The 24,721-nt window shown below is 40.2% G+C and overlaps 1 protein-coding gene across 22 annotated transcripts in view; it reads right to left on the minus strand.

Annotated features, from left to right (window-relative positions):
• The window catches only part of WNK2 (WNK lysine deficient protein kinase 2), a 112,684-nt gene that overhangs the window by 63,501 nt on the left and 24,462 nt on the right, over positions 1-24,721 (minus strand). For all 22 annotated transcript variants that reach the window (XR_013391971.1, XR_013391972.1, XR_013391973.1 and 19 more), the window contains 7 exons: positions 20,480-20,652; positions 18,519-18,739; positions 14,259-14,416; positions 10,594-10,682; positions 9,209-9,428; positions 5,904-6,192; positions 1,142-1,338 (listed from right to left, as the gene is read on the minus strand). Coding sequence is in view for 19 of the 22 variants with exons in the window: in XM_077924903.1 (XP_077781029.1) it covers positions 1,142-1,338; positions 5,904-6,192; positions 9,209-9,428; positions 10,594-10,682; positions 14,259-14,416; positions 18,519-18,739; positions 20,480-20,652 (1,347 nt within the window). In the remaining 3 variants the exon portion in view is untranslated. The remainder of the gene's footprint in view (positions 1-1,141; positions 1,339-5,903; positions 6,193-9,208; positions 9,429-10,593; positions 10,683-14,258; positions 14,417-18,518; positions 18,740-20,479; positions 20,653-24,721) is intronic.

Consider the following 24,721-nt stretch of genomic DNA (forward strand, 5'->3'; position numbering starts at 1 on the left):
TAATTAGATGCTGCACAGATTCATTTAATAAAGGCAGGTCTAAACTTTTGCCATAAAGCTTACTAGTTTCATGATGTGGTTGAGATGCAGAGCTGGTTTTTAGACTATTGCAGAGGACGGAAGGAATGTGCATAGCACATTTAAGAGGCATTAATAATTCAGTTTTGTTCAGATCTGCTCCAGAATGCAGCAGATGAGCCAAGCACTCGTGGCAGGTTGGTTTAATGAGCATAAACTCGGCAGAATTTGAAGACTTCCACAATCCCGGTAGCTGTGATTCACTGGTTTCATTTTCCTTCTCCTGCAATGGCTTTAGGCTTGATCCCAGCAGTTCTGCTGTGAGAGGCATCGCATTTGGTGTCAAAGCCACCACTGAATCACTATGGCGACGGCAGCTGAAGGAACTGCTGTGCAACGCAGGTAGCAAATACTGTCGCGTACAGAAGCACTGTGTCCCAGGGGTCTCTGAGGAGGAGCACACAAGGCACGTGCCAGCTTTGTCACTGAATAAGACTGAAGGTTCGTGTTCAGCTTCTCGCTGTTCTTCTTGCAGTAACAGTTCCTTTAATTTTTGCTGGTTGTTGAAACAGGAGCATGAGAGCAAGTGTGAATGACTTCCTAGGTACTGGTTGTTAGATTTAGGAGCTTCTACAACAGAAGTGCTTCTTCGCCTCTCTGAAATATTCAGCCCAACAAAAGAGCTACGCAGGTACTGAACAGATGCCTGGCCTTTAGAACAGCTGGAAGAAATATCTGACCCGAAAGATTCTTGAGAAAATGAAGGAACAATAATATGTGGCTATAGGGACAGCGAGAAAACACAACAAATGAGAGAATGCTTAAAACAATAATGTTTAGGGTTCTAATTTGGTTACAGTTAAATTAATAAACACACTTGGGTTGAATTAAATGTATTTGCACCTGCTTAGTTTGTTAGAGTACACTAGCTAAAGCAAACATACATACTGAGTAGATAAGCATATGTGTTTTTATGGCACCAATTCATATATATGGGGGAGCTTCATATATTTATGTGGGGAAACTGGACTCAGAGTCTAGAATCTGAAAAAGAATTTGTTTTTAAAGGTTATATGTGGGGATCCATAAATACAAAGTATTTTAAGGAAACCATTATGCTTACAACTGAAGACTGCTGGTAGGGTCCCAGCTGCTGAAGACCATGGGGCAAAGTCTGGCTATCGCTGAGAGGTGGGCTATAAACCCGCTGAATTGCAGGAGGTATTGCATCAGGCATAGATGAGTAGATGACACTTTGCTGGCTGCTCTGGGAGTCTGAATACACGGTTGATCCCTGCCCACTGTCGAATGTGCTATCCGCTGAAGGATGATTGGGGGAAAAAATAAAGGGTGTGTTAAAAATCAAAGGAACTTAGTTCTGATCCCCAACTCACTGATGTCCCAGCTAGTCTGCAACAATGCAATGCCTATGCAATATCACAGCCTGTGCAATGGTGTGCTAGTGCAGTAGCCCATATACCTTCTCTTAAAATTATAATGCATTTATCAGCTTGCACAGCATGTCTCAGAATTGGCCCACTGCTCAAATTCACTTTAGTTGTTATACACTAAATGGCTGTTGGGTTACTTTCTCTACCAATTTTCTCATTGCCATCTTTATCTGGATAGAGCCATACTGAAAAATTCATGTCAAGGCTAGCATGTTTTGCTCGTTTATGTCTACCAGACATTATTACAGACCCAAAGCACAGTGGATTTGATTATGATTTCAACTTGACATGAGGTAGCTGAACACCTTGCTGGAATATTTTTTTTCTCCTGTATTTTTAATTCTCTTTTATTCAGTGATGATATTACAAATTCCAAGGGGCCATATATACAGGATTGAAGCAGTCAAGTGTGCTAGAATTTTGTTATTGCAAATTTCCTCTAAAGTAGGTGTGGAATTAGGGGAAAATATTAAATGTAGGAGTGGGATGGACGGATGGATGAAAGGAAGGAACTGTTCAGCAGCCTGCTTGCATACTCCCCTGCTTTGAACCTTAAATCAGCCTTTACGCTTTGACTTTATAGGAAATCATCATCATGGGCATAGCATGTCATTCAAGTTAATGTTAATGTGGAGTATTCAATAGATATCTATTGGTGCAGTCCAAAGTCCTGGTCATGCTGACACTACAATCTCTTTTCTATACAGCTCAGCGCTTTGAATGAGAATGGATGTTGGTGATTCTGTGTTATATTTCCTCTGCTCATAGAAGGGAGCAAAGAAGCATAGAATATAGGCTACATGCAAAAGAAGTGTGAGCAGACTCCGGCTTACTAATGCCCATCAGCAAAATAATTTATATATATATATACTTTTAGTAAAGCTGAAGGTCATGTAGTAGAAAAAAACAGAAGTAATTTGGATACATTACTTTCTGAGTGATAGAAATACAAAGAGTGCTTTGTTCTATTGTTATTTATTGCTAGGAGAAAACAACTTAAGAATTAAAGTTCAAGTGCCACTTGCTCTGCAATGACACATGGTAAAGAACAGAGAATTTTCTAGTGAAAGAGTGAGTTCAGTTTACTTTATATCGGGGTGGAGAACCTCCAACCCAGGGGTCAGATCTGGTAAGGTTCCAATTTGGCCCACACCACCTTTCAACCCCAAACGATGCACACCTGCCCCACACCTGACACCATATGTGGTAATATGTGTGGGGCTGTACAGACACGGCTGGATTGGCTGCCCTACCAAGTTCCCTGCAAGGAGCTCAACCACATAGCCAATCCTTGCAGAAAGCAGTTTTGCTAGCCCTGTGCTTGATGCTTTTTCCAAGTATAGGGCTGGCAAAGCCCCAAGTACTGCGGTCCCCAAGCACCCAACAGCCAGCTGGCTGTCAAGTACTTGGGAAGCACCATGGAAGAGACTTTGACAAGTGGGCAAGAGAATCTGTCTGTTAATGTCATAAGAACATCAGGTAACTGACAGGTCACTTGCCCAAGCTGGCCTGCAGAGCTGGGGGGAGCTGGCCTGCAGAGTTGGAGCTGGGAAGAAATTCCCCAACCCTGCTTTATACGAATGCTTCCTGCCCTAGTTTCTGCATTTACAATAAGGACACTAGCTTATTTAACCATAACCCTAAAGCAATTTGATCCCAGCTAACCAAGCAATTTTTTTTTTCTGCCCCAAGGCCCTACTGGTCTTGGCAGTGGCAGCAAAAAGAGGGGGGAGGGAATCGAAGCAGACACAGCACTGGGGAGGGCAGAGCCCAGGAACCTGGCTATCAGATTGATCAGCTGATGAGCAGAGAATGGGCAACAGCCCTCCTTCTCAGCTGATGTGCTTTAAATATGCCTTTGGAGTGTGGAATGTTTAAACACTATGCTATGTTATTGTATAGCTGATCTCAACAGTCCAGCATCTCCAAGTTTGATAGGGTAGTATATTATTAAAATAGTTTTTCTTTACAAAGCAGAAAAAGGAAAATATGTCACGCAATTCCTAACTGGAGCCAAAATCATGATAAAGCACAGGTTTAATAAAAGTATTTGGGAAGTTACATTTCTTCTGATTTTGGGGGATTCAGTTCTAGCTCTCATAGGTTTGGGCCAAATCGAACCATTAGCTGATGAAAATTTGTCATAGTTCAATCAATCTTCCTTCAACATTTAGTGAGGTGGGGGAAGCCACTTCAAGTTTTGCTCAGGTATTTGTTTATAAGCAAGACTCATGTATTTTATAATGTAGCGATGTTTACAGCATAGATATTTTAATCTATTACAGAAATTATTTGTAACCACAAATGGGGGGGGGGGGGAGTGTAACTATACAGAGCTGAAGTAGCAGTAGGAAGCCAAGTCTGGATTTTTATGGCTCATCATGTCGTACAGAGATGCTAAATTATTTATCTTCATTTCTGCCTTCTTTGAGTATCACAGGCAGTGTAAAGGAAATTATTTATAGGGCTTTTAGACACAAAAGCACTATGCTACCATCCAAATAGCATATGATACTGGTGCTTTAAAGTACAGCAAAAAAAAATTTAAATGGAAGTGGTGGGATTAAACGGCATCTTATTTTTAAACATATTTATGTTTTGTAAGCAGCTCTCAATGAATAATTATTTTATAGCTAGATGTTTTAACTAATTTAGTTAAAATGTATATTGTTATTTGAGGTGTAGATCTCATATTAGGAAATTCAATCTGTTTTACTGAAACAGAAAATTATAGTTGTCCATTATGATATTATTTCAGTTATTTCTGTAGTCAAAAATATTGTGTCTCATCTTCGAATATAGTGACCTACAAGCAATGAAGCAGAATTCTGTTGTGCTGATAAGTATTTTTAATCCTGACTCAATCCATTGTGCTTGGACAGAACAGTTTCAGAATTGTAATTTTCTAGATAAGTTTTTGCAGGGGTGCTACATGACTCCTGCTGTAGGGACTATCTGCTACTATATAGCATTTTAATTCTTTAATTGCTTTCTCCCCTGTGTTTTAGCTGTTCTTATTTTATCTGTAAGCCACCTTGAGACCCTGTCAGGGAAAAGGTTGGGGAATAATAAATAATAATAATAATAATAATAATAATAATAATAATAATAATAATAATAATAGAAGAACTATCTATGATGGCTGCTTGCCATATATTAGTTAGTGCTTCACTCTAGCAGGAAACACCACCTGGGATGAAAATAATAGGCTTGGAATATGTAATCTCAACAGGAAGTAAGTCCCAAGAACACCTCTGTTAGTTGAAGCTCTACGCAAGGATATGCAGAGAGTGCTACCATGCTCCAGGGGTCATGTCTGACTAACATCCCCTGGAACAAGAAGGATGTCAGATACTGGCAATGCTTTGCAGCTTTCTTTGAACTGTTTAATGAAATCTTTAGCCCTCATCCCATTTTCATGTTTACTGTGTTCCAGATTCAAAGAGAACCTCTGGCCCCTGGCAGAACACCACTTCCTTCCATTTCTCTTCTCAACTGGTTGTCACTTTTCCCCATCTTTCAAGTCAAATATTCCATGCTACTGTAGGCTTATGGGGCTGGTTGTTTTCCCCCCACCCTACTTTAGGATATTTTTTCCTGAAGATATTCTGAGCATCTGCAAGCCTCAGAGCTACTTTAAGCCTGCCAGCACCTCCCTCTTGTACATGCGTAGCGCTGTTTTGGCTACAGCTCCATGAACATAGGAAGATTTGAATAAGAAATACAGGTCATGATAGCTAACTGCTGACCCTTGAGAAAATGTTTCTTTACGGATCACTTATTTATTTTAATCACAAATACGTGGAGCTTTTGGAACCATGCATCCCAGTCGTTTTTCTTTCCCTGCTATCTTTCCAGCATAATTTACCTGTTTCACACTCTACAAATTTGCTGGCACGGTAACTGTGCCTATATGATTCTATATTAGACTTTAATTAGTTTACATGCAGTGCTGTTTTCTTTAAAAAAATGTTGAGTGGTACTCTCATTTTGACTAAAGAAAATCAGCATTTTATAGTTCAATTGGGAAAAATAAATACAGTGGTACCTCTGGTTACGTACTTAATTTGTTCTAGAGGTCCGTTCTTAACCTAAGGTACCACTTTATCTAATGGGGCCTCCTGCTGCCGCTGCGCTGCTGGTGCACCATTTCTGTTCTCATCCTGAGGTAAAGTTCTTAACCTGAGGTACTACTTCTGGGTTAGCAGAGTCTGTAACCCGAAGTGTTTGTAACCTGAGGTGTTTGTAACCCAAGGTACCACACTGTACAGTAAATGGACAAAAGTACAAAGATTCACAAAATGTTTAGGGGTATGTTTAGGTCCCCTTGTGTCCCCCCAGAAAAAAGCACTGTTTTCATGTATTATTCACCACCAGTGCCTTGTTATATACTCTCAGTTGGGCTTCTATGAATACTGAAACCAAGCAACTTACATGCAAGTGAAGTGACGCTTGTGGGAAGATTCTGCTGAGAAAGATGCTGGTCAGCTTCAGGCTCTTCTGGTTCTGACAGGATGTGATGACCAGTGTGAGAAAGGTACATAACCTGAACTGGTTGTGCTTGTGGAATCTTCATTTTTTCTAAACTCTCGGGATCCCGTTGTTCTTCTGATTGCAGGAGAGGCCAAATCCTCTCTCTTCTCCACTGTATTAATGCTACTCTGTCACGTATTGACTTTGCAACAATTTTGACATCGCTCTCATGAAAAAATCCAGCATCAACCTGAAATAAAGCCATGATTGTTCAGCTGTGAATCCACATACATGTAGGTGTTCATTCAGCAGAGTATTTTCTAAAGAGTTTTCGAAGAAGTGTGATATAACGCATGCCACAGTTTTTCATAAAATAGTGACGTAGCTGCAAAACCAGCACCAGATCAAGCAACTATTATTCTATTTAAACATATGTCTGTCAGTCATTCTAATTTGAAGATCACTGGAGCACCATATAAAATCAGTTGTTAGCTAGTGTTACTTTTTCAGTCAAAGCATAACAGATGGCTGACAGGAAGGGGGCATTTATAGGAATAATTAAACCCAGTGCACACTGCCATCATATTTGGCATAATCTCAGATGTCTGTTTCATGAATAACCTACAATTTTTCCAAACTGCATTGCAGCTTAAGACTACAGCTTTTCAGGAACAAAACCTTACAGAGGCTACCTCTGTTTCAAGTTTTTCAGTAAGACAGGTTTGCAGCAACGATATTTTCAAAATGGAACTAGGCACCTAGGCCAGATATTCAAGTTGCAATGTTTAAGACAATCACTCATTTTATGCTGCCTTGCATCTGAAATCTACTTTACAATTTCATTTACATGTATTAATCTCTGTATTTGAAACAGAATACATATCATAATGGAGAAAACACAGAACATATAACAAGAGCCAGTGTGGTGTAGTGGTTAGCGTGTTGGACTAGGACCTGGGAGACCAGGGTTCAAATCTTCACTTGGACATCAAGCTCACTGGGTGACCTTTGGCCAGTCACTGCCTCTCAGCCTAACCTACCTCAGAGGGTTGCTGTGGGGATTAACTGAGGAGGGGGAGAACCATGAGCTCATTGGAGAAAAATGTGGGATATAAATTCAGTAAATAAATGCCTTTCCTATTGTGAATATATCATTTGTGCAGCTGCTCCTGCAAACGTTGGCTCATCACGCCATGTACCAATCTTTAGGTACTATGTAAAAAAAGTCATCTCATGTCACATTGACTACAATATAAGCATATTCAGCTGATATCATTTCAAAAGCTCACTTGGCACTGATACTTTTACTTTTACCTCTTGGGTTAAGTCCTGTCTTTCACCCAATCAGAAATGTATGTATTTCCATATTTATGTTAGGGTCTAAGACATGGTATGGAACTGAAACAAATTCACCCCATGATTTTTAAAATGAAAAATGAAACATTAAAATATTTAAACCAAAAGGACTCAGGTGTAAGTGATTTGTGTAGTATAATTAAGCCTTTTAAAATATATGCGTGCTGATTAAAAAACTGGCATATCAGCATTAGCTTGCTGCATGGAAAAGAAACAGAGTTTACTGCAAAAATCTCATTTATTACTCAAGCAAACAAATAGATTTGGGCCCAACTGATACTGCCTAGCTTATTGGAGCCAACCTGCTTTTCATTAAATACATCCTGATTGAAGAGACAGAAGAGTACAGAACACTTTTGGCTAAGCAAGGCTACAGAGCTTCCTTGTTCCTTCAGGAGTACTTCCCATGAAGAACTGAATTCTTGCATAACTTCCACTGGCAACTTCACCAATGTATTTGCTAACACAGCAACTTTGTGCTTCACACAAGAGCTCTTCATATACCAAGCAAATTTATTCTATGTTGGTAAATCACAGTATGACAGACCCTATGGCAAACAATCTGAAAATTACTATACTGTACTGGAACCAGTGAGAAAAGTTTTTTGGGGGGAAACTTCCTTGTGAACAAACTATAATCATTATTCACAGATGCATCTGAATGAAGTCGAAGTAACTAGAACTATTCTGTTGGGAAACTGAGGGCTAACAGTCTTGCTCTGAGAAGACCCCAGAGGCATTCTAGCAGTGTTTTGCCAAAGGCTCAAGCACACTTACTCTGATCAGCGCCTCATATTACATATCATCTGAATGTCCACAAAAGTACATCATGCTCTTCCATATGTATGTGGGAAGAATAAAAATGTAAAGAACCGACTTGTAGAACTGATGCAGCAGTGCTTTTGCTGTAACCATCAGAAGCTAAACATAATTGTACTGAACAATGTGTATACAGTGGTACCTCTGGTTACGAACTTAATTTGTTCCGAAGGTCCGTTCTTAACCTGAAACTGTTCTTAACCTGAGGTACCACTTTAGCTAATGGGGCTTCCTGCTGCTGCTGTGATGCCGCAGCGTGATTTCTATTCTCATCCTGAGGTAAAATTCTTAACCTGAGGTACTACTTCCAGGTTAGCAGACTCCGTAAACCCGAAGTGTTTGTATCTCAAGGTGTTTGTAACCTGAGGTACCACTGTATAGGATTGCAACCCAAGAAATGCAGAACTAATGGTTATTTAATCATGGTTTCTTCATATCTGACTCCCCACCTTCTACTTGGGTAGCCATTTTTATGCATTGGCTACTCAGTCCTTACACCTAAAGAAGAAATCAGATCCACAGTGCCTTCCTGATATTACAAAGAAATCTGTTCTCCTGACACTGTGATTAATCTATAAATTAAGAAAGGAGCATTTGTGTTCCCATTAGACTTTTCTTTGTTTTATGTCCCTTCTTAACCAGCCATTGAAGTGCCACATCTATTTTGTGCTGTTGTTGAATCATAGATGGAGGGAGAGGGAAGTGGGGGGAGCAATATATATTCACCCAACGACAATAGGTATCTATCTATTCAGTATATGAAACAACTCAGCAGCAAACTTGACAAAGTTTATCCTAAAGGTATCAGCATTAAACCTTGAATAGCCCTTGTTCTTTGTTTCTGTAGTTTTTACCAAGAAATTAATTTGGACACATCTCATCTTACTGGAGAAAAAGTTAGAAAAGGTGCAGACTCTATTCAGTACTCTAATTCAGGATCTTTTATTCTCCTAATTTCTTACCCAAGCCTTCTAAATCTCTCTGAGCTGAATCTTTGGAATGGAATTTACTTTACCAGATTTGCTCCTGGTGTCCTTTGAGATTAATGTACTACTTATATATATATTTTTGTCAGGAGAAGTTTATTTTACCATTTCTTGTGCAACATCATCAGGAGTTTCCTTCTCCAGATCAAAAGTAAACTCAATGGCTCCATTATCTTTGGGTTTTCCTTTCAGTTTCTTAGGATCTTCTACCCAGAGTCTTAAGGCAATAGAGGATTTCCTACCATCATCTTCTTCTGCAAGTTCCACTCTTACCCCAGTATCTTCAGCAAAAAAGGCATGGCTTAGTAAATCTTTAATTTCATATCTGGAACAAGGGCAAATGACAAAAACCGTATTAAGGCACTACAGATTTTAATACATTTTAAAACCAAACAAAACTCTATCACACAAAAACCAGCAGAGGGGCCTTCAGTAATTAAAACAAAAACTGAAGGAGCCTAACCAATAACAAAGGAGATAATGGATATATTTTAGGAAAGAAGCCTGGAGCAAAAGTCTCTCTAATGTTTTCAGGCTCTAACAAAGTTTGTAGATGTACATTAAACATTTGGGACAACATTTTTAGAATGTAAGAACAGTGATGCTAGATCAGTATAAGGAATGCAACTTCTTTTCAGCAGTGACCATCCAACAAGCTCACAAGCATAATGTGAAATCCTCTGGCCTTTTCCTAATTTGTACCTCAGTAACAGACATTCAAAGGTATACTTTCTCTGAACGTGGAGACTCCATTTTGCTACCATGGCTGATAGAAGAGAATTGTGCTCCATTAATGTGCCTACTTTTAACACAATCTGATTAATTATTTTATTCATTTCTTTAAGTGGATTTATTCCACTCTATTTTATAGAGGCACCATATCAAAGAGGCACTAATTGCGATAGGCATGGCTTTGCCTGGATTACTCTATTGTTTCTTTGCCCGCATCTAGTCCTTCCATGATCACAAGCAATGGTTTAGAACCTCCACCTTCCCTCTTGAGCCTGATGGGAAAGAAAGGTGGAGCTGTGCATCATCAGCATACTGATGGCACAAAACTCCAAATCCCCAGGTGATCTCACCAGTGGTTTCATGTAGATGTTGAACAGTATAGGGGGTAGGATAAAACCTTGTGAAATACTGTATGCCAATGTATCCCCCAAAACTATTCCCCAGGAAGAAGCCAAACTACTGCAATCTGGTGCCCCTCAAATTAATCTTGTATAGGCAATCAAGTAGGATTGGTCTAGCAAAACCACCAGGAAAACACTCGCCCTGTCTAGCTACCAAGGGAACAGAACTGGGCCAGAACCAAACAGAAAAGAATCCAGATCACATGTTTTATCCAAGAAAACTTGTAGGAAAACCCTAAGCCTTAGAGTTGCATCAGCTGGAACTGGATGTTCTCCTGTTCTCCTCTCTCTGCCATAAACACAAAAGTCAGTTTAATATCTACTCAGTGACGAAAAAATTTACTATTTGAAACACACCTCTCTTCTTTATTTTTGCAAATGCATTCTCCAATTATCTCCTTAATTTCAGGGTCGGTAACTTTATCAAAACTTGCTGGTTTGACACCCTGCAAAGAAAAACAAATCAGCCTTAGGTCTACTCAGAATAGATTTCAGTTCAATAGTATTGAATTACTAACAAACTTACTTTGGGTAGCTATTTGGTCTAATGCAAAACAATACTATAGTATCTTCCGTAATCATGGTAAAGCAAAGATCAAACTAATTTGAAACTTAAATGGTAGAATTCTTTTCTATGGCATCTTCTGAAATCAACATATGTGCATATAAAACAGCTTGGATCCATAGCAGAGGATTTGCATCCAAAGTGTCCTTTCGCTCACAGAAGGTATCTTCCACAAGCAGAAGGGCAGCCTGCGATCCAAGCTAATATTAAGAAAATACATCAGAGGAAATTAATGAAGATACTGAGAAGGACAATGGTTCTATTTTCCATTTTAGAATGTTACCAGTTCTCTAGTTATGAGGTTCAACACAGATGTACAACATAACCAGATTTCAAGGATCAGAATCAGATTTGTAGGATCATACACAACCTCCACTCACACAACCCAGGTTGAACATGGTGAATCTATAGTCCCAAAACATCACTATGTTGTGATTTCTAAAATTGTTGTGAATCAATTGTAAATTACACAGTATTATGAGAGATCAATTTCTATTGAAGTAGCGAAACAGAAAGTTCTAGTGCATTTCTTACCACATCAAGCTGAGGAGATTAACAAGAACCAATTATTTATGCATGTAACGAAGGCACGGTTGCTTTTTCTTTTCTTTTAATGAAAATTAGCTTTGGGCTCTATGGTTCTGATTACAGGGTAGGTGGAAATGGGAATGGGTGGGTGTGAAAATAGAAGCTATTAAACCATTTTCTTAACAGTTATCATCCCCACCCCCAAAAATTGTCCACATACTTTCCTTGTCCTCCCTGTAGGGTTCCAGATGTGTGTTGATCCTAATAAACACCCATATTTATTTTGAACATAAAACAGCTAGTAGGGATAGATTAAGTGCCTATCCTAATGAAATAGTCATTATGGAGAGGCCACTTGACATAAACAGAGGGGGCTTCTCCACACAGCGAGATATTCATTTTAGCAAATCCTCATATGGGTTTGTTGCCACCTCTGTGCGAGAACTGCTCCACTACAAACTGTTTCAACAGAAATGCTTGGCTGAGGCACAGAAACCAACAGCGTGGCTGTTGCACACGAGAAAGAGGCTCCTCAGCTGAAACAGCCAGCGCTTTGTGCGACGACCATCTTATGTTAAACTTTCCTTATGCTATTAAAAGGAAAGCAGTTCTTCATTATACTTTTGAACACTTCCCCCCTGCTAATGCTTTATTCATCTCCCACCCCACTGAAGCCTTATTCATCTTTTAAAGAACTGGATCAAAAATATATGAGGGATATGGAATCCTCCTTAATCCTAGAACAGAAGACTAAATGTTTCATGTATCATATATGACACAATTTCAATATGGTGACATGAAGGGAGAGTATTGGCGAGTGGGGTTATAATTCTAGACAAAACTGGCAGACTAATGGACAGTTCTGCTCAACCTGCCATAAAACACAACTCTAGAGAGCAATCAATTGTTTCAAAAATAGCAGGCCACAGAGATGTTTTATGGCCTACAGAAAAACTCCTGAAGAGTGGGCATTGTTGGTTTTAGGAAACAGCAACTTGTTTCTACCGTCTTAGCATTTTAAACCATTCGTCTGTTGATGAGTTTAGTCATCAAATATCACAAGATGACTTGCGACTGGAGGGAAGAGGATTCTGTCAGGACAAGAGAACTTGAAAATAAAAGCTGCCCAGTAAGCATCCTGAGCAAAACAAAACAAAGCAAAAGCTAAACCCTTGACACAATGCCCACCCAAACCTATATATACCAGATGGATATACAAGCTGGTTCACTAAGCCAGTTCTGATTCCTGTCTAGGAAATGCCAATTTTGTATTATTTTAAAATGTTTTAAGTGCTTCATCCAGTGCTTCATGAATTTCGGCAGCTCGTTATCTTTTGGGGTATTGGAATTTCAAACAGGGATGAACTCACCAATCAATTTAACTGGTAGTATGGTCAACTAGACCTTTAGTGGAGGTGAGGGGAAGCAATTCTAATCAGCAAGGATGAAAGTTAAGGTCACGCTTTTTGGAAGTGGTTTTGATCCCTATGTTTTACTTAAAGAGATTTTGAAGAATAAAAATGGGGTTGTATCCATTGCTAGTCAGTAGACCCATTAAAATTAATAAATTAAGTTAGGCATGCCAATTAATTTCAGTAGGGCTACTCCAAGTATGGCTAACATTGATGCCAACCCTTAGTTTCCTGCTAACAATGAACAAGTGTAAGTTTAATGGGTAAATTTAATAATTTCTCCACTATAAAGCACCTATCTTGAGCTTTATGCGACTTCCTAATTTATTTAAATTTAATCAATCAATCAGTTAAAAGGCAGGAAATTAAGCAGCTAAGATTTTTAACTGGCCACGAGCCTAATCCACATACATATATTGGCTTGCCCATTAAATTTCATAACCATTCTCTATCATTGTTGATAGCATTTGGGTTCAGATAAATGTTGTCTACACATTTTAAGGGTGTGCATTTTAGGGGCCTAATACATGCCTATAAAACAGTGGTTCCTTGTGAAAATGGCAACTGTGCCTCTACAACATGATTAGTGGGAAGAATAAGCTGTTGCCTTGTGCATTCTGCCTATAATCCTATATGCAAGCAAGGCATGTATCCACACAAAGAGCGATACATATCATGTCACATGTCTTTTTTCTAGGCAGGCTATCTTTATCAAACATCTACATTTCTTCATCCAAAGAACATTTAATTCTACATTCAGAGTTTGGAGCATTGCATTTTCCACTGTGGACAGACTTAGGACAGTTATTTCAAGCTTTGAAAGCATACTTTGTATCACGGAGATTTAATCACTTTATGAAAGAGATCCATTCTAGGCTATTCACAAAGGGCATTAACAAGAATCTGGCATAATAGTAACTACATTATGTTGACAAAATGTACCCAACTAGGCAAAGATTTTGTCACATGAAAGAGAAGCACTAATAATTATGACTGGAATGTACATTGTTCTGTTTTCCTAAGACCTAAAGTAATTAGCATTTCACATTACTTTGACTCAATAATCATCACAACAACTCTGTAAGGTAGGCAACTATTATTAGCACCATGTTACAGACAGAAGCTCAGACTAAATACCAAAGAAAAGAAAGAAAGAAAGAAAGAAAGAAAGAAAGAAAGAAAGAAAGAAAGAAAGAAAGAAAGAAAGAAAAGCAGTTGCCAAGGGCTGTAGATTTGATCAGGGAAGTTATGGGGAATTAAGGGCTACTTAATCTGTTTCCCAAGGGCCTTTTCTGAACAAGATGCTGTTGCACTAAGGAGAAATTATATACTTGACTTTACATGTCAATAAATATGGAAACATGAAGACAACACTGAAAATTTCAGCAGTAACAGGACACTATGATCACTTTTATTTGAGCCATATTGTCTTCTTAATTGTACAAAAATGTGACTTAACAATAAAAAAATACAGCACAAGTTAAGAGAGGAAATGCCCATATTATGAAGTCACTTACACAGGTTACTTTCCTGTAAATTTGAGCAGCATTCTGGCATTCTGAATATGGATATTCTGAGGTAGCCATTTCCAACATACACATTCCAAAAGCATATACATCCACGGATTCATCATAGTGTTCTTCATACATCTCTGGAGCCATAAATTCTGGAGTACCTGAACATAAAGAAAAAGCATTTGACTTTTACTTAGAAAACTTGTCTCTGTGCATTTAGAAATAAGTGAATTCATCAAACCCAGACCTATTGAGAGTTTGCTGTTTGGGAAGTCAATGTGTTTGAATGACTTTAATGTTCAGTTTTATCATGATAGTGTTGTGTATATGGCTTTGGTATTCGTTGTGCAGTTATTGTATGCCAGTCTGGTATCACTGCTGATAAAGGGCAGCCAATAGATTCAACCAATTGATCAATGAATACACTAGCTAATGCATCATATTGGCTGTGTGATAGCAACCATGCTACATTATTTAACACTATACTTTATATAATAGTTATGCCACTGTGTTCTGACACTACGAAGGAGCACTTCCTACACCCATCTAATGTGAAACCAAGGATTACTACAGAAGCTATATTCTACTGACAGAATTCTGAGCCCATGTGAAAGCCTGAATAAATAGCTTAATTACTGTTTCAAAACTTGGAGATGACAACTTTTATAAATAGGTGATTTACAAGCCTTGCATAATTTTCATTTAGGTAATAATAATAATAGTAGAACAGAAATCACATCAGTATAGAACAAAATCCATTCAGAGAGTTAACAGGGGCTTGGTAATTAAAATATGTTATATCAGAACAGTCTTGTCAAACAGGTAACAAACAGAACAATCTCTTCTTCCCTGGAGGCATGCAGCTCATCAACAATAGTGGGATACCCATAAGGAAATGTCCAGAACATTGTAACACAAAGCAATTAGGCATATTGTAAAACATGGTGTATAGTATAACTAGAACATAAAAAGATCTGGGTGAGTAGAGCGTTTGGTTAATGATGCAGTAAACGAAAGCGGCTGTGCAGAACAACAGAAGAACATGTGTGCATGCCCATAAAATGTGTTTTCAAATATGTTTATGCATCAATTCTTTTTCTGTACATCCCTAGGAAAGAGGAGAGAAATGTTATGAATTCAGTAATGTGAAATTGGTTTAAATAAAGAAGACTTTATCCAAGGAATGCTACGGAGAATATAACACATAGCATTATTCCATAAATCAACAGTGGGACACTGTGTTTGTCTACTCAAATATTGATCTCAATGGGACTAACTTCCAGATAAGTGTGTATCCTTAGGAAACCTCTCCAGGTCCTGACACCGTTCATTGCTTGCTGCCAAAACTGGGCTCCCCAGATTAAAGCTCCTCAGCACCTTCTCTTTACATACTGGACTGCTTGTTCAGAGTTTCGGTGGTGAGGCCGGAGCATTTCTCTGCCAATTTGCCTCATGCTGGCAGAGTGCTCTCAATACCTTACTTGCCCTATGACAAGGGGAGAAAGCTGCGACAAGATCCAGCCTCATCAGCTGCCTCGTTGTTCTTGTTGCCAAGATGCTCACAACCGGCACTGGCACTTATAATCACAGAGCCAGGAAGTACTGTAAAACTGCAGATTTCCTTCTGTGCTCTGACATCAACCCAACCCAGCCCATAGGGGTAGAGAAGGGGTGGCTTTGAAGAGAGGCTGTCCACGCAGAGAAAGAGACAAGGGGAGGGGAAACTCTATGTGAATCCCTACAGACCCTGCTTGCATGTTCTGGGGAGATGTGCCTTTCCAAGGATAAATAGTGCCCTCAGGAGAACAATCTGCTACCACACACAAACAGAGCTCCACTGCAATGTCCTATCAGATTTCAGCCCTGCCCAGACCTGGAACCTGGCTATTCCTTAGACTCCTCAGAGGAGTAGTCGTGGAGCAGAACAACCCCACAGATCTCCATGTTGCATGCCCTGTGGCTGGCTGCTATGCACCTGGTGAAGGCATTCTTAGCATGAAGCTGGAGCCATAAGGGACACTATGCCTGCTACCCTGCTGCCTGTCCCGATGTAGAACAGCCCTGACTGACAACTGCATGTATGTGTCTTCCTCTTTCAGGATCAACTCTATCCCAGATGCTGATCAGTGAAGTTTATGACTTTGCTATATATGTTGTTGTGGACTGTACTCAGTTTCTTGGGCAAGTTGCTCGTTTTCAAATCTCACCACTTTGCCTTCTATTAAATGGGTTTTGGGAACAGCAGCAAATACCATTAGTTTCACCTATTGCTAACCTTGGCTCTGCCTACCATTATTGACCATGCCCTCCACTGGACCAGGCCCAATGGGCACAAACTACATTACTTAAAAAAACCAGGCTCATCATAAATCTGGGCATTTTTTAATCTAATGGAGTCATCCTGACCAGTTCCAGCAACCTCACAAAATGAAATGCAAAGTAAAAAAACCACAAAAACTTAGCTGCCAGTATGCCACAGCTAGGATCAAGGTGCTGGTTTTGGTATACACAACCTTATACAGCTTGGGACCAGGAAATCTAAAAGATTCCCTCACCCTGCTGCATAGCCAACAGATCCCTGCTCACCAGATAGCCGCCTGAAGCCTCCAGAGCTCGGCAGGAGCTCCCGCTGTGCTCCGGAGGCTTCGGGTTGCCTTCACGGAAGCCTGGAGAGTGAGAGGGGTCGGTGCGCACCGACCCCTCTCGCTCTCCAGGCTTCAAAGATAGCCATCTGAAGCCAGGAGAGCAAGACTCTCCTGGCTTCAGTGATAGCCGCCTGAAGCCTCCGGAGCGCAGCAGGAACTCCTGCTACGCTCCGGAGGCTTCGGGTTCCTTTCACTGAAGGGTAGGTGCCCCTTCAGCTAAGGCACAGCGCCCCTTCAGGAGAAATGGAAGGGGCTCCGTTTCTCCTGCCACTTCGCTGAAGGGGCGCTGTGCAGAGAGGGGGATTTTTTTTTCTTGTTCTCCCCATCTAAAACAAGGTGCGTCCTACAGAGCGAAAAATACAGTATATATGAAATTCTTCTATCCTTTTCTAATATACCAACTGTTTTATCTATATTGTTACAGTGGTACCTCGAGTTACAAATGCCTCTGGTTACAAAACGCTTCAGGTTACAAACTCTGCTAACCTGGAAGAGTTACCTCGAGTTGAGAACTTTGCCCCAGGATGAGAACGGAAATCGTGTGCCGGCGGCGCAGAGGCAGCAAGAGGCCCCATTAGCGAAAGCACGCCTTTAGTTAAGAACAGTTTCAGGTTAAGAACGGACCTCTGGAACAAATTAAGTTTGTAACAAGAGGTACCACTGTATATAGTAAGTTGCTTTGGGATACCTCATGGAAAGTGATTCATAAATGAAATAAATAAACAAGCAAACAAAGCAGATAAAACATCACTATAACAGTTAAAATAAAATAGCCAGCTAAAATAGATTACAATAAATTACAGATTATCTTGAGCGCTGAAGTCCCTTTTTTAAAAAAAATAAATTTATTTTTAATCCTGCCAGTATACAGTCATCAGAGATGAAGCTAGCCAAGCTTCCCTTGGCACTGAGTTCCTGAGTCAGTTGAATCAGGGCCCCCCCCCCCGGGTATAATTATTACTGGTATGCTGGCTCCAGTAAAAAAGACGAAGTAATGTGATGATACCATATACTGAATCAAACTATTAGGGGGACATTAATTAGCTCTTTGAAGAGCTCAAAGAACCAAAATCTTACCACAAATGCTAGGCTGAGAAAAGGCAAGATTGTCCCATCATTGCAGCTAAATTGAACAGAAGATGCACTTTGATTTGGTTATGATTACATTAAGACTAAAATCCTTTACTCACTTGGCTGTTAGTAAGTCTCACTCTGTGCAGCTGACGACTGAGTAGGCATGTCTAGGTTTGCAGCATAAAGCAATTATGGTAAAAAAACAAAACCATAATTTTAACAAGACGATGGCTAAGTGAAGCCCACACAAAGTCTGAGCTTCTTCTATAACAAAGAAAATTATTTGTTTTTTTTAGGAAATCCAACAGGTTGAAAAATTATGAGTTAGGAAAACGTACCATTCCAGAAGCTGCCATAGGAAGATAATTTTATAGCAGTTGTAAGGCACTTCAACGTAGTTTCCACAAAAATTATAAAAAGTGATTTGTTTGTTTTTTGAGGGTCTGTTATCACTTATCCATGTTATAATAATTTACAGATTTGTAGATGGAAATACCTTGCTTATAAGACTGGAGGAGACAATTGCTAAGGAAGAATGTCTTACCTATTACACTTTTGGCAAATGAAGCTCTTTTGAGAGTTGCCAGACCTAAATCTCCTATCTTCACAGATCCAGTTGGTCCAGTTATAAAAATATTGTCACATTTTAAGTCTCTGTGAATGATTGGTGGAGTTCTAGTGTGCAGAAAATGGAGACCCTTCAGGATTTGCCGGCACCAGCTACGAAGGACTTTTGGTTTCATCACTTTAAATCTCTTCAAATAACTGGAATAAAAACATATCAGACAGAAGAAAAATCAATGCTACATTGAGAATTTAAGACCGCACAACAGTGATGTTACATTAATATGTATTTTAGATAACTGCATTTGGTAAAAGGTAATGTCAGGGCTGCCTCAGGTCCCAGCTCACAGAGGACCAACGCCAGTCCGTTGTTATATAACATAGTCTTTATTGAAGTTCAGTTTCTCATTTGCAGCCACGGCGCGCAGCTCTACGTCTTAAACCTAGACCGCCGAAGCTCCGTCTGAATCTCCTCCCCCCAGACACCAGTTTAAGACCCTAGCCTTGCTCCACCTCTTTCTCTGCTCCCTTTTCCTCTGGGTCCGCCTGTCTGTCGGGGCTTTCCCCTTTCTAGACTCTTCTGACGCTGACTCTCCCGAGTCCTCCCCCTCCCTCCGGCGGGCTTTAGGACCTGGTTCCCAATCTGGGCTTCCTGCTGTCCCGCTCGCCTGTACATTTGAACTTGGCGCGCGCGCCCAGCCTGCCACCTTCCTTCTGACTGTTACACTGCTCCTGTCACTGCTCCCCTCTTCGGGAACGCCAACTGGGCTTGACTCCTCCTCCCTGCTTGCCGGAGGAGACGCTGGCCCTGACCTATGGGACTCTTCCCCCCCACTACGCTCCGGTGGGGAAGCTGGTCCTGATTTCCAGCTACTGCTCTGGGAGTCTCCGCTGGCCCCCTGCTTCTGGTGTGTCCCCCCTGGGACCCCCCTTGCCCTGGCCATCGGCGCCCCCTTCTGGGAATCTTCTGATTCACTGGAGAGGCTCATGGAATCTCTCGGGTCACTGTCATTCTGCTCTCCGCTGCCCTCAGATTCCTCCCCTTCGCTCTCCATTTCCTATCTCCCCTGCGCCTCTGCTCCTGAGCCCCTGACAGGTAATATCTGTGTCTATTTTAGAAACTAGATGGAGGTCTTACCATGGATGATCAATATTAACTCAGTCCACTCAGAGCCTAAAACATTAAAGACCATGCACTCAAATGATATGAGGGATCATGCATAATTTGAAACTGATGTATGAATACCTGCATTCTGCTGGCTCAGGGGAGGAGGAGTAGCTTTGCTGGAAAGTGCTTGCAAAACTACAGATTTGGGGCTAATATGTGGCAGAAGTCCCTGCTATAAATTTACTGACATCTATCAACTCAAATCTAAGTAATTAAGAAGTTGTGCTGTGGCCTTGACATGTTGAGTGATGTATTCATATGTTCATATACCAGGGGGTGGGAGAGGAATATACAGCGTATTCTCATGAGCAGCGGAACATTTATTCTTCTGATGCCATCATCAAGCTGAACATGATCATCAGCACCATAAACCATTAATTAGCATGATTCAGATTAACAAAACAAAATTAACAGTTTGGTTTCAATGAGCCAAATGCTTCTTTTCCTCCTCTCTCATCAGCAGAGGATTGGTTTATTGTGGCTTAATAATAAATTGCGTTGACGCTCTGAATCTCTACATTCATCTTTCATGTGTAAAACAGAGGGGAAGAGGAAATAAGGGCAGAACAGCTACTGGTTACATAACAAAACAGACTAGGACAGAAAGGCAGTGAAACTCTGCCTTCAGCTCAGTTAAGATCAAAGACAGATAAGCTATTAGAAGGAAAGATACCTTCAATTCATGATAATGGAATATTTTCAAATGAAGCGAGTGATTTGCCCAAATACCTCATTTGGTAAACTATGCACTGCTCGATTTGTCCAATGCTTACGTTTTCAGGGTTCCAGATGTCATCAGTTCTGTAACCAGCACAATACATCTCTTTCCTTTTAAACACGATTCCCAAAAGTCATAAAACCTAACAATGTTCGGATGCTGAAGACCTTTCAACATCTCTGCTTCCTCTTTAAATCTCTGCCGTTCCACTTTCGTCAGCTTTCGGTCCTGTGTTTCAGAAGAAATTGCTTATTAGTAGCTGGCTTAAGAAAACTGGCTTGGCTCTAAGGATCCTACTGTGCTAGCAAAAAACCCCAACAACACATATTTCTGCTCACAGGATTTTACCCATGCCTCTAGAAAAGCTGCTCTGGAGCACCTGCTTGACCCTCTGGAGTTGGATTTTTAAAAAAGACACAGGTGGGAAGAAAAATCAACAGCAGCACATGTGAAGATGAGGTACCTACACAGTAAGATCTTTGAACCTAAGCCATTATCTTCACTATCAATTAAATAGGAGCTACTGCAAATATATCTATAAAGGTCAACCATGATTACAAATCTTTCTGGTTTAACATAAGAGCAGAGACCTGAATAATATGAATCAAAAGGTTTATCAAAAGGATTTTTATCCTAATTTTGCCGTAACTGGAATAGCATGCCTTCATTTAATTAAATTCAAAGGCAAATTGTATAATGAAGCAAGCATCTGATTATCTTAACATATTACAGTTTCTAACCAACATAATAATGTATGATTAGCAGAAGTGATACACGCTTTATGATTCTAGCTTCAAAGAACTCTCATTCCAGGCCATTTTTCTCTATGACCGTGTTCAGGCACTCACAACTGTGGTTTTCCCCAATATTGCAGCATATAACCATCAACCCCATGGGTAGGCAAACTAAGGCCCGGGGGCTGGATCCGGCCCAATTGCATTCTAAATTTGGCCCATGGACGGTCCGGAAATCAGCGTGGTTTTACATGAGTAGAATGTGTCCTTTTATTTAAAATGCATCTCTGGGTTATTTGTGGGACATAGGAATTCATTCCCCCCCCCCCCAAAAAAAATATAGTCCGGCCTCCCAGAAGGTCTGAGGGACAGTGGACCGGCCCCCTGCTGAAAAAGTTTGCTGACCCCTGATCAACTCTAAGGGGGAAACAGCAGCCCAAAAAGTAGTACAGTAGTGACTTGGTGAAGGCAGAATTTAAGGTACCGTAATTTGTACTAACCTATCAATTATTTGGCTACAGTCTTCTAGTGTTTACTAATGGTTCTTTTATCCATTAAATATGGGCGCTGATAAATAGGTTTCAGTCAAGGTTTAATCAAGTGTGAAGGCTGTTTGACCCAGAAGCTCAATTCTCATTACAGAAATGATCTTACACCAAAATCCTGGATTAAAGAGGAGCTTTATCTTAAAAAAAACAAAAAAAAAACTAGAAAGATACCTCAAAATAGCCCTTTACCCAATTAATAAGTACTGGGCAGAATAAAGATGGACTTTTGTTTGAAAAGTATTTAGCAGAACCTACATGGGTGGGCCATTTAACTCAAAGAAGTATAGCTCACTATATTACAAGCACAATTACCACCTACCCACATAATTTATTCATTCAGTGCAGCAATACTTCAATATGCCACCTTCAATTTTTTAAAAATCCTGTTAAGAGATATGGTTGTTCAAAAGATATTTAAAGTAATTTGACAGATGAATAAGAAACACTAAAAAGATAGCCCTTATTATCTTAGCACCAATATATTTTACTTTCTTTAGAATGCCAAGATACAAAAATATCTACATGGTGAATTTTCATTGCCTTACATTTAAGACTGGGGTGCCGATTTCAGAGCACCTTCTATCACCTGTAAGTGCAAAGTATTTTCTATCACAAAGTAAGTGCAAAGGGGTAGAAAATCTGTGACCCTCCAGGTGTTACTGGACTCCAACTCCTATCAGCCCTAGCCAGCATGTTCAGGGATAATGTGAGTTGTAGTCCAATAGCATCTGGAGGGCAACATTCCTCTATCCTTGACCTACAGATTCTTCACATTGATCCAAGTGTGCTATCAGTACATAATCCAAAGGTTTCTTTGAAACATTTCTCAAAGGCAACACAGTAACACAGTGCTTCCATTCTCCCTAAGTGATGGTCCAAAATGTGGTACTGCTGTTGCTGTGTAGTGCTTGGTTTTCTGTAGCTTTCATCAAGCAGAATTAGAGGAGTGATTTGATCCAGGGTTGCCTGGAGCAACAGTAGCAATCTATTCAATCAGGGCAGCTGTTTGCATCTTGGGGGGCATATCTCTTGTAATGAGTCAAGGCTAGATTGATGCAGTTGGCGCTCACAGCACCATTACACCTGACAGCATGTCATCAACCACAGTGATCCACCATCAGTAACAAGGCACCCTCGCAGCTTCTTTTCTACATAACAAAAGAGTCTGACAATGGAATGAAATCCCATGCAAGCCAGAAAGGATGGCAAAACCCTCCTGCCCTTCTCTCTTCCCAATTTAAGCCAAGTTGATTAAGTCACTTCCCCACTTTAAAAAAGAAGAAGCTGGAGCAATTCCATGCATGAAAAGGAAAGATATGGTGGAAGTAAGCAACACTCTGATGAAGAACAGTAAGAAAGGCATTCAATATACTTGAAACCATACCTTTTACCACCAATTTATCTGAAAAGTCAGTGTATGACTGGCAAAACAATTGTGGCAGGATATACTGAAATGCCCAGTAAGTTATAATGCTATTTCAAAGTTATAATCATAAAATAATGAATAATACATCAAGGCCAGTAGAGCAGAATGCACCTTGATCTTGTGTGTGTGATTGTATAATACAGCTAGGGTATTTAACTGTGAATTTACAAATGATAAACACAATGTCAGCTCATAAAGGATAGGAACATTCTGAGAACCACAAAAGCCCATTTGAGAAGTGCGGGGGGGGGGGTGTATAAATAAAATGCTGTTTCAGACTATGATGTCCCAGTCATACAAAGAGTATTTATAGATCACTTCTGGCCTAATGCCCTTGCCGAAGTTCATATTCAGATTGTATAAACACCCCAAGGGTGAACATGACACTGAAAGCAAGCCAAAGTCCTCTGTAAGAGGCTTAAAAGTTCAGCTTCTATGTGACACAAAGGAACTCCACCTAGTTGTGGTTTTCAGCTGAGTGCTTCACCCAGAGCAAGCCAAAACAACCACAACGAATAAGCCAACATCACCACAAATGATAACCTTTATGTTTTCACAAACCATGCACACCACATAAAGCAAACACTTACAGATAGTGAGATGATATTAAGAGGCTTTAATTTTAAATGCATAGCCCAGCAAATTTTGTGCTGGGGGTGTGTGTGGAGAACGGACCCCAAGCTACAGCTAACCTCCTTAAGGATATTGGGCAATTTATTCAGTGACTCACCTACTGAGGGAAGGAGAAGGGAACAGAAAGCTCTGCACAAAAGCTGTGTGTGGTAAAACATAAGCTTTTATGAAACATTGGGAATATTTCCAGGGAAATGCTCAATAGGATGCTAAGCAAAAATATGGTTTGGGAACAAGGGAATGGCCTGGGGACACTGAGATGCAGAGAGAAATGGAAAATGTGGGATTGAGAGGCAGCTGTAGTTTAAGAGGGGGAGGGTATGTCTGTAACTGTAACAAAATAGACTATACAGAACTGGGTCCTTACTGAAGGTGACCTGAACATAGAAACGGCTACACACCCACCCAATATATTGATTTATTCCCCTTTAGTTCAGACTAAACAGATTCACGTTTCCAATCCATTTGTGACAGAAATAAGTTGTGGTTAAAAATAGCCTGCTCAAGTCAATTTAACTGAACTTTCTTGCAGTTCTGTCATCCATTTGAATACACAGTATTTCATCTAGAATATTATTAGATAAATAATTTGCCCATTAATTACTCTAACCAGCTGATTAAGATAGAACAGATGGACAAAGATAAATCCATTTATAAATCCTTCAGGCAGCTGCAGCCGTGGGTGCTGCCAGATTTCAGGGAGGAAGATACGCTCTGGAGCCATCACCACCCAATGTGCTCCCACCATTCTGGTAAGAAGTTGGGGGGGGGGAGAGTCCTGTTTTGCTTTTTCCCTTCAGAAAACTTGAGTCTAAGGTGGTGCATTAATACTGCACTCACAGTAAAAACAAATGGATATGCTCTCGATGGAAGAGGAAAGGCAGGTCATCTGGGAAAAACTTTTACTCAAGTGGGAATATGTGTATTTCAGATCCCACAGAACATGCTCTTCAGCT

This window comes from Podarcis muralis, chromosome 2, assembly GCF_964188315.1.
Source record: "Podarcis muralis chromosome 2, rPodMur119.hap1.1, whole genome shotgun sequence".
NCBI lineage: Eukaryota > Metazoa > Chordata > Lepidosauria > Squamata > Lacertidae > Podarcis > Podarcis muralis.